Source organism: Diabrotica virgifera, chromosome 5, assembly GCF_917563875.1.
Source record: "Diabrotica virgifera virgifera chromosome 5, PGI_DIABVI_V3a".
Taxonomy (NCBI): domain Eukaryota; kingdom Metazoa; phylum Arthropoda; class Insecta; order Coleoptera; family Chrysomelidae; genus Diabrotica; species Diabrotica virgifera.
The window spans coordinates 174,292,346-174,308,524 of NC_065447.1; the positions used below are offsets into that span (position 1 = coordinate 174,292,346).

Below are 16,179 nucleotides of genomic sequence, written 5' to 3' on the forward strand. Positions count from 1 at the left end.
TTTATTTTGTACTATTTTTATCTACTTTTTATATTGAAAATATATATTTCTAACAATTTTATTAAAAAAACCTGTGTTAACGGCCACCTGCCAACATCGGCAACCTGTCCTAACGGCCAGTTAAAAAATTTCCCAATTATATGTAGGCTACAAAAACTGGCAATACCGTCCACCTTTCTATATCGGCCAATAGTTCTTTCATTTTTAGTGGCCGTTACTGACAAATTTTACTGTACAGTAAAACCTGTGTTAACGGCCACCTGCCAACATCGGCCACCTGTCCTAACGGCCAGTTTAAAAATTTCCAAAACCAATTATATGTAGACTACAAAAACTGGCAATAGCGGCCACCTTTCTATATCGGCCAATAGTTCTTTCATTTTAGTGGCCGTTACTGACAGGTTTTACTGTATTACGAAAAAGGATGAAATGTGAGATTCTATTTAACGGCGCGACTACTCGCAGGTTAAAGCTAATTGGCTCTCCCCAAAGCCATAAATTCCACAAAAAGAAGAAGAAGAAGAAAAAAATTCCTACGCATTATTACACCCTTCCTCGAGGCACTTACGAAATTTTTTCAAAATTGCAAAATTTTTCATCAAGTTATCGCGAAAAAGAATAAAAATTGAGATTCTATCTCACCGCGCGACTACTCGCGGGTTAAATTCAACGTGATTTAATAGCCATTAAAATTAACTTTTAAATGGTTTTTAGGCAAACCTGATATCGTAAAAATTAATGGAGTTATTAAAAAAAACAATAACTTTTTTGGAAAAATTTTTAAAAGGTAGATTTTGAAAAATATTTGGTGCATAAATTTTAATGCTATCAACTTGTTCGGAGGCTCATTTTATAGATATTTTTAAGTACCTACTTTGACAAATATTTAATAAGGTTATGTTATAAAATGCATCATTTTCCCGTTATTTAAGCTTGAATATGTACTTTGATTTGGGTACTCACCGAAAAAAATATACATTCAATTACCTATTATAACTCACTTTTAGTTAACATTAAAATGTTTTTCCAGTAAGGAGTTTATTTCATTTTTTATTAGCTTCAATTTTGGTAATAATAATTATTTGGTAAAATCTTATAGTTTTTGAATTATTTATGAAAAATCGGTTAAAAACATGCATATTTCTCACGAAAAATTAAAATCTTTGATCTTTAATAACTTAAAAAGTTTTGATTTATTTTAATAACTTTATGTAACAAATTTTGCTTAGAATTTACTCTGTCTAATTTTGGGGATATTTTTAATAAAATAATTTTCACCCCCGTTAAGGGGTGGCATCCACCTCCAGGGTAAAAGCGCAAGTTGACACCATCTCACCTTTGTTCCTTGAGATATCCTCTAACCACTCACCAATTTTCATGCAAATCGATAGTTCAACGAAATCGCAGGTAGCTCATATCCACATTCAGTGACTCTAACTCTTCTTATATCAATTGGTGATTTTATTGTGATATCGAAATGGCCCTTTAAGTGAATGAATTCATGTATGAATGATGTATCTTGGTCGTCTTTATATTGTATCAGATTTTCAGCTTCTTTAATAATTTCTTCATTGATTAATTTTGGCAAATCTGTTAATAACACGAAAACGTTGATAAATAAGTCGATAAGTTTCCAGACGTCTATTCAGGTGTCTTATCAGAGTGTCGATTATAATATAGAATGTGTGGATTTTCATCTCATCACTAGCTGAAAAGTTTAGTTCATCATCGGCCTCCTCGTCAAATTGAATTTTTCTTTTTCTCTTTCTTATTTCTTCATATGTTTTATTTGGGCACAATTTTTTGGCTTCCTTGAGGTAAAGTAATTTGATAGAGCTTCATACTCTTTAAGATCCATAATTTTTATATACAAATATTTTTTGTACAGTATTCTTGCCGCCCTCTCATAATGTGCCGCCTTAGGCAACTGCCTATATTGCCTAATGGATAAAGCTGCCCTGCCGGTCATTAAAATATGCTATAAAAGCATTTATAAAAATGAAAAAAAAATGTTTGTTAATCGAGACCTTCCTCTAAAGCTGAGGATAAGAGCCTTAATATGCTACGTGTTCTCGACTTTGTTGTATCGAATGGAAAGCTTAACACTAAAAGTTGACAATATAAAAAAGTTGGAAGCATTTGAGATGTGGTGCTTTAGAAGGATATTGAAAATACCATGGATTCAACAAGTTACAAATGCAGAAGTGCTAAGAGGGCTACAAAAGGATTGCGGGGTCATAAAAAACATTAAAACAAGAAAGCTGGAATATGTGGGCCACATTACCAGAGGTGTAAAATATGAGATATTAAAGCTCATAATGCAGGGTAAAATTAAGGGTAAAAGATCCATATAGGTAGAAGAAGAATTGCCTGGTTGAGAAACTTAAGAGAGTGGTACAGTTGTCGCCAATAAGGTAGGGATAGTTGTGATGAGAGCCACCCTCCGATAAGAGAAGCAACTGCAAGAAGAAGAAGAACTCCACCTAGAGAAATGTCTCCTCCTCGTTCATTTAAACAAGTCTGATGATGTGTTCGCTGTATAGCCTAGTAACATTGAGGATAATATGCAGCCTTGTCCGGTGCCTCTTCTAACTTTAAAAAATCCCTATTACCTGCACAACCCTTGGATATTTGTAAAATTTTCTTTTTTCTACGATTAATATATAAAACATTTAACAATTCATTTTTTATAGTAATGTTCCGGACAACTACAAGATTCTGCTTATGCAAGGCGGTGGATGTGGAGCTTTTGCCGCAGTTGCCATGAATCTCTTGAATAGAACCGGAACCGCTGATTACGCCGTGACTGGTACATGGTCCGACAAAGCAGCTAAAGAGGCATCCAAATATGGAAACGTCAATCTAGTATTCCCAAAAGCCAGCAAACCAGGCAGTGTTCCTCCTCAAAACACGTGGAAGATGAATCCAAATGCTTCCTACGTATACTACTGTGATAATGAAACTGTCGATGGTGAGTAATATAGTGAAAATGTTTAACTCTCTTTTGTGATTTGTGTCATTAACTCTCATCCTTCTCTTTGCCTTATCCCTATGCGGGGTCGGCTTCCGTAATTGCATTTCTCCACAAAATTCTATCTTGGGTCATATCAATGTTAATCCCCTTTACCAACATGTCCTGCCTTATCGTCTCCCACCAGGTCTTCTTTGGTCTTGCTCTCCTACTCCTTCCAGGAATCTGCACTTCAGCTATTCTTCGTATTGGGTGATTAACGTCTCGACGTTGAACATGACCAAACCATCTTAACCTATGCTCTCTCATTTTGCCATCAATTGGTGCCACACCTAGACTTCCCCTAATATACTCATTTCTAAATTTATCCTTCTTTGTCACTCCACTCATCCATCTAAGCATTCTCATTTCCGCCACATGCATTCGTTGTTCCTCTTTCTTTTTCACTGCCCAACATTCAGTTCCGTACATCATAGCCGGTCTTATGGCTGTTTTATAGAATTTTCCCTTCAGCTTCATTGGAATTTTTCTGTCACACAACACACCACTCGCTTCTTTCCACTACATCCATCCAGCCCTAATTGGTCATAGAAAGCTCTTCTTTCATTCTCACCCAGACCTGTTTGAGGAGCATACCCACACACAACTTTCAATACCTATTTATCAATTACAAATTTCACTGACATCATTCTATCACTCGTTCTTACAACTTCTACTACGTTATTTTTCATTTCACTATCAGTAATTATACCAACTCCACTTCTAGTGTTATTACTCCCTACATACCACAATTTGTATCCTTCACCTAGTTTTTTCGCCCTTTGTCCTTTCCACCTAGTTTCTTGAATACAAGCAATTTGAACTCTTCTTCGTTTGAGCGCATCCACTAATTCCAGACTCTTACCTGTAAGGCTACCAAGATTCCAAGATCCTATCCTGATTTGTGTCATTAACTCTCTTTCTATAATTTTATTTGTTATTCCTTCCTTGCCTAAAATAACTGTTCTCTTTTTTAGGTGTTGCATTCCATTACATTCCCGAAACCAATGGTGTTCCACTAGTCACTGACATGTCATCCAGCATAATGACCAAGAAACTAGACATCTCAAAATTCGGCTGCATCATTGCTGGTGCCCAAAAGAATATTGGACCTGCGGGAGTAGTAGTGGTTATTGTCCGTGAAGATCTTCTAGGAAATCCCATGAAATGCTGTCCATCTGTAATGGACTTCACTCACATAGCCAAAGAAAACTCTGTACATAACACTCCAGCAACATTCTCGTAAGTAATAAGTATGAAATATGATTTATTAAAATTTAATATATTATAATATAATATACAGACATATTATGTCTGTATCAGTATCTTTCGGTATATTTTTAAAACAAAAGAAATCCTTTATTAAACTTTAAAAGTAGTTAAATTAACTTATTACTATTACTATTCTAAAAATGCCTAGTAAAGTCTCAAAAGTATTGGAACAGTAAAATGATGTCAAAAAGACCATACTCGTATTTCCTCCAAAGGTTGTACCTACGAAAACGCAGAGAACATTCTGCAGAGGAAACGGCTGAGCGTATTGTCTTTAATTGCAGTGCAATTTTTTGCCAACGACATGAATATCTGAAACAAGTCTTTTTAAAACCTGACCACGTTAAAAATGGATCAGTGAAGCATAAAGTAGGCTATTTTAGAAGCGGTTGTTTAGACTGATCGTGGATATAGCATATGAATAAAAGATCTACAAAGCTACAAAAACTATGAAGCCAAACTATTTCTTTGAAATTTAAAATCCGCAATCCACAAATCACATGGTTAGCAAATTTGCATATACCAAATAAAGAAATAAAGAATAGCGATGTTTAGACAATCCACAATTAGAAACCTAATTTCAAAAGTTAGTTACATTATTGCACTACTTTTTTTAATTCATGAATTAAAATGTTAGTCTCTTCGTGGCTAGATGGATTATTGGCAACTTTCAAGTAGTTAATATGAAATTACCACTTGGCAGTTTTGACTTTAAATCATGTGTGGGTAGGATAATTTAGTAATGGGAGAGTGTTGCCCAGAAAACTAAGTAAACCTTTAAAACTTAAACTTCAGCATTTCGAGCTCCACTCCTTATTAACAAAAATGTATTAGTCCTTGTTTCTTTTCGCTTTTTGTATCTGAAATCATACAATCGTCAAAAAATGGCAAAGCGACAGGTCCTGATAAAATTCCAAGTGAAATTATACTAGCTTATAAATTATAGCAATGTTTTAGAGGTTATAACTTCTTTTTCAATACCGTTTATAGCGGACAACTACCTAATAGTTGGTCCAATTCATTGTTCACAGCTCTACCTACGAAGACAATAGCAAAACATTTATTGCTTATAGAACCATTAGTTTGTTCTTCTTCTAAAGGTACTTATCTTCTGGAGATGATGGCGACCACATTGACCCATCTTATTCTCTTTACAGCAGCTCGAAATAGATCAGTTGACGTTAGACCAGTCCACTTCCTAAGATTGGCCAGCCAGGATATACGTCTACGTCCAGGGCCTCTCTTGTGCTCAATCGTGCCTTGTAGACTCAACTGCAGAAGTCGGTATTTATTATTACGTATAATGTGGCCGAATTAAGCCAATTTTCTGTTTGTTAAGCCATCTCATTAACAAGAGAGGAATTGTTTGGGATGAACGTTCTTGCTCAAAGAAGCCATGATGTATCTGTAGACCTGTACTCTTATTTTAATGACTTCCAAGAAGCATTTGACCGTGTTAAGTACTCTATATTGATCGAAGTCCTTAGAGATATACGCTTGGATACCATAGACGTTTGAATAGCTACGAAGTATTGGAATCAAACAACATCAGTTTTAGTAGACGATTTGAATAGAATAGAATAGAATAGAAATATGCTTTATTGTCATGAAAAATTTAACAATTTTATAGACAAAGCTTACAAGAATCATAAATAAAAACAATAACAAATACAATTTACTAAAATTATACAAATCGTCAATATAAATAAAACATAATAAAGTCAAATAAAAATCAGTAACAATCTATTGCAAAATTAAAAAAAAAATTCAAATTGCGTAATCTACCTTAAGAAATTTAATAAGTGATTTAATAAGTTATGCTGCTGCATATGACACTCAAATATAGATTAAGATTCTACTTATACATAAGAATACTGTAATTTCTAGTTATTGGTTAAGAAACTCTGCTATTGAATAATATGGTCTTTCAGATTTGGAATCACAGGCTCCTAATATTAAAAAAGGAGTACAACAGAGATGCCTCTTATCACACCTGCTTTTCAACGTTTACTCCGAAAGAATTTTCAGAAATGCCCTTTCTGAAAAACAAGAAGGTATAATTTTGGATGGTGAAGTCATTAATAATTTGCGATATGCGGACGACACAGTACTCTTAGCTTCTGCTTAAAAAGATCTGCAAATATTACTTGATAGTGTCGTTGATAGCTGCGAGATAGCAGGTCTGGATCTGAACATACAAAAAAAAACAAATTACTAGTAGTAATAAGTAAACAACAGAATATAAAACAGTCTATATTATGTAAATAGTATCAAATTTGAGGAAGATAATCGAATATTTTACCTTGGAAATAAGTTAAATTATAACGCAGAGACTAACGGTGGAATTAGATCCAGAATAGAGCACGCCAAAGTCCCTTAGAAGGATGTCCAAGATATTATAACAGAGACCTAAAATTGGCATTGAGGATCAGCCTACTTCGTTGCTACGGGTTCTCGGTCTTACTTTATGGTGTGGAGTCTTTAACTGTGAATACAATAATTGATCTAGATTGCCTAAGATTTCGAAATATGGTACTATAAAAGAATTTTAAAAGTTTCTTGCGTGGGGAAGATTGGAAACTCCACGATACTAGAATTTCTCAACAAGACTACTGAGGTTATAAAAAATCAAGAAGAGAAAGCTGAAATATTTCGGACATGTAATGAGAGGTCCCAAATATTGACTGCTACAAAATATTATGCAAGGGAAAACAGCAGGCAAACGCAGTCCAGGACTTCATGGTTAAAGAACTTGCGAAATTGGTATGGTATTAATACAAGCATGCTATTTAAGATAGTAAGTGAATAAAATTAAGACATCTATAATTACAACCAACGATCTGAGGACATGATACATGAAGAAGAAGTATATGAAGTGATTCTGCAATCCAGATTCCATTATAATTTAGTATAATTTTATTTCCGATCACGTTATGATTTCAGTTTCAAAAAGTGAATTGATATGTATTCCTTTAGACTTTAGAGGATAATTCTGATTCAAATGTTCTTATATTCTTTTTTTTTTTCAGTGTCTACGTCATGGAAAAGGTACTTCAGTGGATTAAAAAGAACGGAGGTCTCGAAGCCATGGAAAACCAAGCCATAGAAAAGAGCAGTTTATTGTACAACGCCATGGTTGAATCTAAAGGTTTCTACACTTGCCCAATTGATGAAGACGTCAGAAGTAGAATGAACGTACCATTCAGAGTGGGTGGAGGCAACGAAAAACTCGAAGAACTTTTCTTAGTAGAAGCAGAGAAAGTTAAGATGTATCAACTAAAAGGGCACAGATCTGTAGGAGGAATCAGAGCTAGTTTATATAATGCAGTTACTTTAGATGATGTTAAATTGTTAGTTAAATTTATGAAAGAATTCCAAGCGCAACATGGATCAAAGTGATGTTATTAATTTGTGTAAAATAAATATAATTCGGAATTGTATGTTTGTCTTTTCTAATTGTAAATTTGTTTAATATTTAAGACTGCTCTATTTCGGGATGTAAGATGTTATATGTACATATTTTTTAATAAATATTTATTTTGTAATAAGTGTCACTGTTTGCCACTACTTTTACGAAAAGTCTCTAAATTTGTTTCAAGCTTTCGTCAAATAAAAATGTTAACCAAAAAATCATTTACATATTGCTGAGACTGGTGATAGGATATTTACTTCTGGCAGAGAAAGTTGAAGATACAATTTTATGACAAAGAGATAATCGTTCAACGAGTTGTCAAACACAGCAAGGATAAACACGAAAAATGTATAAAAAAATATAATGTGCATATAACTATATTGGCACCTGATAAAATAAAAAAAATATTAATAACAGTAGAGAGCTGAGACATCTACTCTACATCGCGCTATTTACGCAGTAGATGGCACAACACCGATCAAACTGAGGGAACCAGAAATGCGCATAAACCACCTCACTAAAGACGAAAAAATGCGCACCTGGATGGGTAAACCTCTGCACCGGCGACATCCCAATGAGGTCAGCCACGACTATGTCGACAATACAGCGTCGAACTATTGGTTCACATTAGGAAAGATATTCCCTGAAACGGAGGGTTCATTGCTGGCCATTCAGAATCAGGTTATACCAACCAGAAATTACCTGAAATATATCAGCAAAGACCCTCAGGTTCAAAACAACAGATGCCGATATGGATGTCAAGCCCAAGAAACCATCCAACATCTTACAGGGGGCTACCAGGCATTTGCTGCAACTGAATACAAGGAACGGCATGACGCAGTGGGAAAAATACTTCATCAAGAGGTAGCTATCAAGCTGGAACTTCTCCAAACGGACCATCTCCCATATTATTAATACGTCCCTGAGAGTATGCTTGAGGATGGCAACTACAAGCTATACTGGGAATGCACTGTGCTCACAGACCAAACAGTGGCACATAATAGACCAGATCTCGTACTAGTTAATAAATTAACAAGACAGACAACACTAATTTATGTGGCGATACCTAACAACAATAATCTACGTAGCAAAATTTACTGAAAAGATAGCCAAGTACAGAGATCTGGAAATTCAAATACGAAAGCAATGGAGAATGCAAAGTACTCAGACGATCCCGATTATTATGTCTACTACTGGAGTCATTCCGAAGACCCTCCTCGAAAACATAAAAAAGCTGGGTCTGAATAAACATCTTTATAAGACCATGCAGAAAGCTGTACTACTTGCGACGGCCAGAAGGGTACGAAAATTTTTGGGAGATACACCTGCATTCCAAGACACCTAGGGCTCGATAACACGGAAAGAGTGCCACCAGAGCTCAATCCTTTTGATACCGTAGGTATCTGGGATGAGTCAATTTTCCCCTTAGAGGGAGTGTGAGCCGAATGGCTAAATCTGGATAACAGTAGAGAGAACAACATTACCGAGATACCTAGGAGGAAAAGAGTCATGGACATAGGTGAGCAACTGGATAAACAAGTTACTAATCTAAGAGCTTATTTTCAGGCGCAGGCTGAGACCTCTACTTTACAACACTGCTTAGGGAACAAGAAATGCGCATAAACCACCAATCTAATGAAGACAAAATTCGATAGCATGATTAAGATGCGTGCAAGAATTACACGCATCTTAATCATGCTATCCGCACTAAACACGACGGTCAAGTTCCGGCCCTTTTTTTTGACTGCGTGGTTTCTCCGAGAGAATATTTTGATCGTGGCTTGAGCTGACCGTGAGCGGAGCGTGACCTGAGCTATTATGTGAATCAGCCTTTTATTATTCCGACCATTTCTTACCTGAATGGATCAGGGATAACTATGCAATTCAGTGTTAAGGATGAAGACGAATGATAAAGTACTAGGACTAACATAATCTCTGTATTTTGTTTGCGGTGCTTCAAAATATATCTAATCTATTTTAACTCAATATTACTTAAATAGTACGTATCTAGGTAAGTACATATAAGTATATAAATTTTAGTTACTTATATAACATAGTTTAGTTTAGCTAAATATTATTTAATATAAATAACTAAAATTTATATTTATAAATATGTACTTTCTTTTTAAGTAATATTGTAGAATGTAGGTATGTACTAACTACATTCTCATATGCAATTAAAATATATGTAAATATAATAGGTATTTGGTAGAACCAGTAGAACCTAAGATGAGATTAGGTGATGCTGAAAACATACTTCTGAGCAATATAGCACATTGACAGCACTTTCTTAGAATGTTCTTAAAAATATAATTCTTCCCATACAAGGATGTACGGTAGTACGTTCTAAGTATATAAATATAAGGTCTATTGGCTCCGTGCGTCTCCCCTCTACGTACAGTCACGTGATACGCTGTCAGATTTTGTAAGGACGTTTTAACATTGAGTCTTATGGGATTATTTTGTTAAACTTGAATATTTTATTTTGTAGTGATAATAACCGAATACAATTGTTAGAATTCATTAGTTATTAATTTATACTGTAATTTATAGTGCAACAAAATATTTTCTTTTTCGTTAATAAATATTTATTGACATAAACTGCGATAGTGAGGTTATGCATACAAAATCAAACTGATAATCAATATTGGAAAGTGAAGAATTTATAGTGCGTTTTTATTTTCTGTTTATATTAATACATAATATCACTAGCGTGACACGGCATTTTTTTAAATGGGTCATTTAAACATACACAAAGCGTCCTTATAAAATTTCAAAAAACCGCCACCATGAGCAGGTCGGTCGATTTTGCTTTGACACTTTGTTAACGCTCGGAGCGAATAGCACTTCCTTGGAATACTCTAAAAAGTACGTTCTTGGTATAAACTAAAAAGATGTGCGGTAGTACGTTCTAAGTATATAAATAGAAGATTTATAGCACTTCCTTCGAATGTTCTAAAAAGTATATTCTTGGTATATACTGAAAAGAAGTGCGGTAGTACATTCTAAGTATAGACATAGAATGTTTAGGTACCTACTGTAATGTAGTATATACTACTCAGATCTGCTCTGCACATTCGCAATGGTAATTACGCATATTCTCAGTATATACTTTTTCTGAAAAGTATGTTCTATGAATCTACTAGAACATGAAATTGTTATGTGGGTAATTATAATATACCTATAATATAATAGATAATGTATACCTGCTCATGTACCTTGCTGACATCTCTGCTCATCACAACTCTGATGAACATTATGACATTAAGTCGATGTTAATGGAAATAAAAATGAACAAGGAGATATACCTACTCATCCCTGCTCGAAATGCACGTGGTGCTATGGTGAGAGGAAGGTGAGAAAGTTGGTATTTGCCTCTCACCATAACACCACGTGTATTTCGAGCAGGGATGAATATATCCCCTTGTTAATTTTTATTTCCATTATCATCGACTCAATGTCGTAATGTTCATAAAAAAAGAATGTGTGTGTACTTTGTACGCACGTAAGAAGTTATACTTCTATTATATGATTTAAACGAAATTAATATACTTTTTATTTATATTTTGTTTAAATATTAAACTAATTTATACTTACTACTTCTCAAACATTTTTATTAGAACAGTGCCAAAAATTAAAATAATAAAAGAATAAAACATACACAAACACATTAAACAAGCCACAAATGATGTCTGAACATTAATTGTCGAAAATTTTTTTAACTAAATACGTATTTTCTGAAAATACAATTATATAATAAATATACTTACAATCATAAAATGTATTAAAAAAACAAAAAAGAAAGTTTCTATTGGGACTCGAACCAGCGCTGATAAGAGCGGTTAGTATTGGAATTCATTCGCCTTCTCCGCTTAGCCACAGACACTATGGGCCGGTTGTTCGAACGCTAATCAACAATGATCATTATTAAATATTTAATTACTGTCACCAAAACTGTCAATGTCAACTTTGTTTGGGTCGCTGAAAACATAATTAATTACAATTATGAGATTTATTATTAATTATGTTAATAATTATTGTTATATTAATTGATTATAGTCTCAGAATTGTAATTAATTATGTTTTAACAATTGACATTGACAGTAATTAATTATTTGATAATGATCATTGTTGATTAGCGTTCGAACAACCGGCCCTTGGTGTCATTATTTACGAAGATCGACTAACTAAACGGATTAAACTTGTGATATTTTGATATTTTGAAAATTGATCAAATTATTTTAATTTTGAATTGAAATGATTTAGAATTGAAAAAATACAACAAAACATAGAGTAAAAAAACAATATATTAGGTGAATATTGATAGAAATTTTGATGGTAATCAAATTATATAAATAAAACTATTACATACTATGTACTTTGGCAGATCAAATAGGTAGGTTTATACCCATGATACATTAACAATTTTACGTACCTGTTGCTTTTAAAAACTATTTAAAAGTCACTACAATATTATAAACTTTTTTGTTTCTGTCCTCACAACAATAAAACTAATATATTATACATTTGTTTACCTTTACCTTTACCTCCAAACCACAGCTGCCATATCGGATAATTTTTGACATGTCATTTGAACATCCAATCAGAACAAAGTTGTAATGCGCATGCGCCGGGCTGATAGGTTCTAACATATAAAAAAATCACCCTCTATCGCCGGTAAAGAAGTATAACTTCAAAAATGATTAAACAATGTAATTTAAAGATCTTTTTAACCATTTATATGTGGCTAGTTTCAACTACCGATGTACTTAGACGTTTGCACTGATGATGGTCTGAGACGACCGAACACGTTCCGTGATGTTCTTTACTATAAAATTTGGGCAATTAAAAAAAAATAACTACTTACACTTGAAGTTTGTTCCCTTATTAGTAAGCTATTATTTCTATTATAATATTATTAACATTGTATAACTTTTGAAGCACCCTTGTATATTTTTATTCTTTTTATTTGGCCTTGAATTTGTTATTGTTGATGGTGGACAACAGCCACAACCACAACAAGACCACAACGCCACAACCTCTCTTTCCTTGGCTGCATTCAGCAGAAAACTGCGATGACTAATCGATTACTTAGCGATGTGTAATCGCTAACGATTCTTCTGAATGGTATACTTTCATGTACATACGAAAAAGGTTATGACAACTGTCACATTTTTCAAAATGATTTGCAAATACGTGAAAGACACCCCAATAACAGAAATGAGAATTACTATGAAATGGTAATTTATAAATAACCCCATTTAATTCATACATAGTTTCAAATTCTTGAATTTCTTGCGACATAGGTAAACCTAATAGGTACATAAGAATAATCCAACAAAGCAGTTCAGATATTTATCAGTGTGATTTATATGCCTTTCAGCCTTCCTTGCCTTCAATTCATGTTTTTTTAAGATACATAACTTAAAATATACGTGTTAGACACACGTCATACGTCAATCTTATTTTGATTTGCTAAGTAATCATATTTCAAAACCGATGTTTAAAATGGCGACCGATAAGTCATCGAATGATAACTAATCGACAATTTATGTGGCATTCAGCAGAAAATCACTAAGCGATTAGTCATCGATAGGGCTTTTCATCGATTGTCATTTGTTTCGAGCTTCTGTCATGTGTCACATAATAGGCTTGTTCCAACTCGACACAAAACCGTTCTTGAACGGTTCGTGAACCGCGCAGTAACGAAAAATGTGTTTCTGCGCATAATTGTTCGTTATTGCGCATGAGCGTGGCGGTTCAAGAACGGTTTTGTGTCGAGTTGGAACAAGCCTAATATTAATATATCTACGTCATACGTCTTTGGTTTGTATCATGGGTATATGCCTTAGACAAGGAAAAAAGAGTGTCTCTCTTTCCTTGTCTAAGGTATATGCCAATAACGTATGACGTAGATATATTAATATTATGTGACACATGACAGAAGCTCGAAACAAATGACAATCGATGAAAAGCCCTATACCCATGAACGATCACATCAATCACTTAATTTATGTTTGTTGTCTTTTTCTATAAATAATAAATGTTTGTTATAGAAAAAGATAGGAAACACAAAATAAGTGATCGATGTGATCGTTCATGGGTATTCTTTATTTTTCCCACTGTAGTTATCTTTGTTTCACACTCTTAAAGACAAAGAGAAACAGTGTCACCTGTAGTTGCTGTGGTAAATACATACTGTCGAAAAAATGAAAGAATACCCATGAACGATCACATCAATCACATATTATTCAGATTATTAATAATCTATCTCTCTCATTTATTATTTATGAAAAAAAAAACAGCAAATACAAAATATGTGATTGATGTGATCGTTCATGGGTATTCTTTCATTTTTCTGACTGTATATGTTTTTATTTGGCAACAGCGCTTGTTTCCAAACTTAACGGTAGTGAAAAACTAATAAATGAGGAAAAATTTGTTGAATTTGCTTGCCGTCAAGTTTGTACGAGTACCAGTGGGTTATATTTCATTAAATATAATATGAAGTGCATGCCTAATTGTTTAACTTTTAGTTTATCATACTTTAACAATGAATTGGGTGGCTCTCTGATCCAATATAAGTACTGTTATTATTTCCACTAAAAATGGTTACAGGAACAATTTTTGAAATTTTTTGATTTGATTGATATGACTCATTTTTAAAATTCTGATCAGTCTGACGTAGAGGACATTTTGTTTGAATAATAGGTTTGTTCTAGCAAACAGTCGAACTAGTCAGCAAACAGTTGGTCAGTGAGAGAACATAATACAATTACGAGTGCTATCCCCTCTACTCGCGCTGGTCCACTATTCGCTAATGGTTTCAGACCGTTTGAAACTCGTGCTAGAACAAACCGATTGTCTGTAAGAAACAAATCACAATAACTGAATAAAACAGATTTTCCCACCTACCTCTATCCAAAGTATACATTTCCTGGCCTTATTGTAGGGAGCATAGTCATATTTTTTTCTCCCTAGGGAAACAAAGTACTTTTAATCCCTAGGGAGTAAAAGTAAAAGTGATGTTGACGTCATACTATGTCATAGCATAGATGAAATAACTTATTGACACCCTATACTATTACTCTATTTTCTATTAGGTAAGTATCCATACATTTTAAATTTTATTTATAGATGTTGCAAAATGGTAAAAACAGTAAATTGTTATTTTGATTTAAAAATTTTTCATTAATAATTTGATAGTTATACTGTACCTACTTGTTAGTTTTAGTTCTCTAATAAATTTTGTTAATTCTATTGTTGATTGAATACACAAATTCCTGTATTCAATTATGATTCATGTATTCAATCAACAGTTATATAAATATTTTAAAAATGAAAAAATGACTTATTTGAGGGAGGTGGAAAAATGTATAACATGGGAGAAGTGCCTTTTCCTCCCTTGAATGATTACTGTAGTAAACTAGTAAACTTTATTCTTGGGAGGAAAAGGTGCACTTCGCTCTCTTGTTATACAAATATCTATAGGTGTTAAATTGGTGAATAAACAAAAAACCAATATAAATAATTAAATACTTTCGCTTTCTTCTCTAAATATTGTTGTACAGCATTGCATTTTAATTTTCTGCTGCCATCTTGTCTAACTTTTTTCCACATGTCAGAAGTAGTGTTCCTAAACATTCAAAAATTGAATACAATATTTTTTAATGATATAAATATTATAAAGAGAATGCATCAAATGCAAATACTCAATTAATTTTACTTGAAGAACTTACTTCACAAACAACAGCATATTTGTTTGGATCTTGTTTTAACCCTATATTTTTAATCCACACTTTCCGTCGTTCAGATTCTTTTGGGAAAGAATTCATTTTCACATTATTTTTCCCCAATCGACTTCGCAACCTTTTACCTTACAGGAAGGCATTTTTCAACCTGAATAATAGTAATAGTAATTTAATATTTCTCGATCTATCTAGTTAAGTGAGGTTAAACCACAGTAAACGAAAAATAAACAACTGATCATCTGTTTACCCCTTCCATATTATAGGTGCGTTCGCGGGTACAGTTGACAAATTGTCGCCGACAATTTCTAACCTCACTTAATATAAATAATACTGTTAATAGATAAATATACAAGGTATATTTACTTTTAATTAATATTAATAACTAATTATCAAGTTATACTAGGTAAATATATCTTGTATATTTATCTATTAACGATATTATTTATATCATTTTAAAGTGCGCATGCGTTTTGCTGCTAATTTGTCGCCGACTAGTCGTCGACAGGCACCCGCGAACGCACTTATCCGGAAATCTGAGCAAAAGATGGCGGAGCCAATCAGCTTTTACAGGTTTGTTCCAACTCGATACAAAACCGTTCTTGAACGGTTACGAGTATGCGCAGTAACGAAAAATGTGTTACTGCGCACAATTATTCGTTATTGCGCATGCGCATAACGATTCAAGAACGGTTTTGTATCGAGTTGGAACAAACCTAATAATGGCAACACTCTTC

At 33.6% G+C, this 16,179-nt stretch overlaps 1 protein-coding gene across 1 annotated transcript in view; it reads left to right on the forward strand.

The window, feature by feature from the left end:
• Positions 1–7,722, forward strand: part of LOC126885218 (probable phosphoserine aminotransferase) — a 46,095-nt gene extending 38,373 nt beyond the window's left edge. The window contains exons 3-5 of the mRNA XM_050651671.1: positions 2,694–2,971; positions 3,988–4,252; positions 7,312–7,722. Of these exons, the coding sequence (XP_050507628.1) occupies positions 2,694–2,971; positions 3,988–4,252; positions 7,312–7,681 (913 nt within the window). The 3' untranslated portion in view covers positions 7,682–7,722. The remainder of the gene's footprint in view (positions 1–2,693; positions 2,972–3,987; positions 4,253–7,311) is intronic.
• Positions 7,723–16,179: the final 8,457 nt, after the last annotated feature.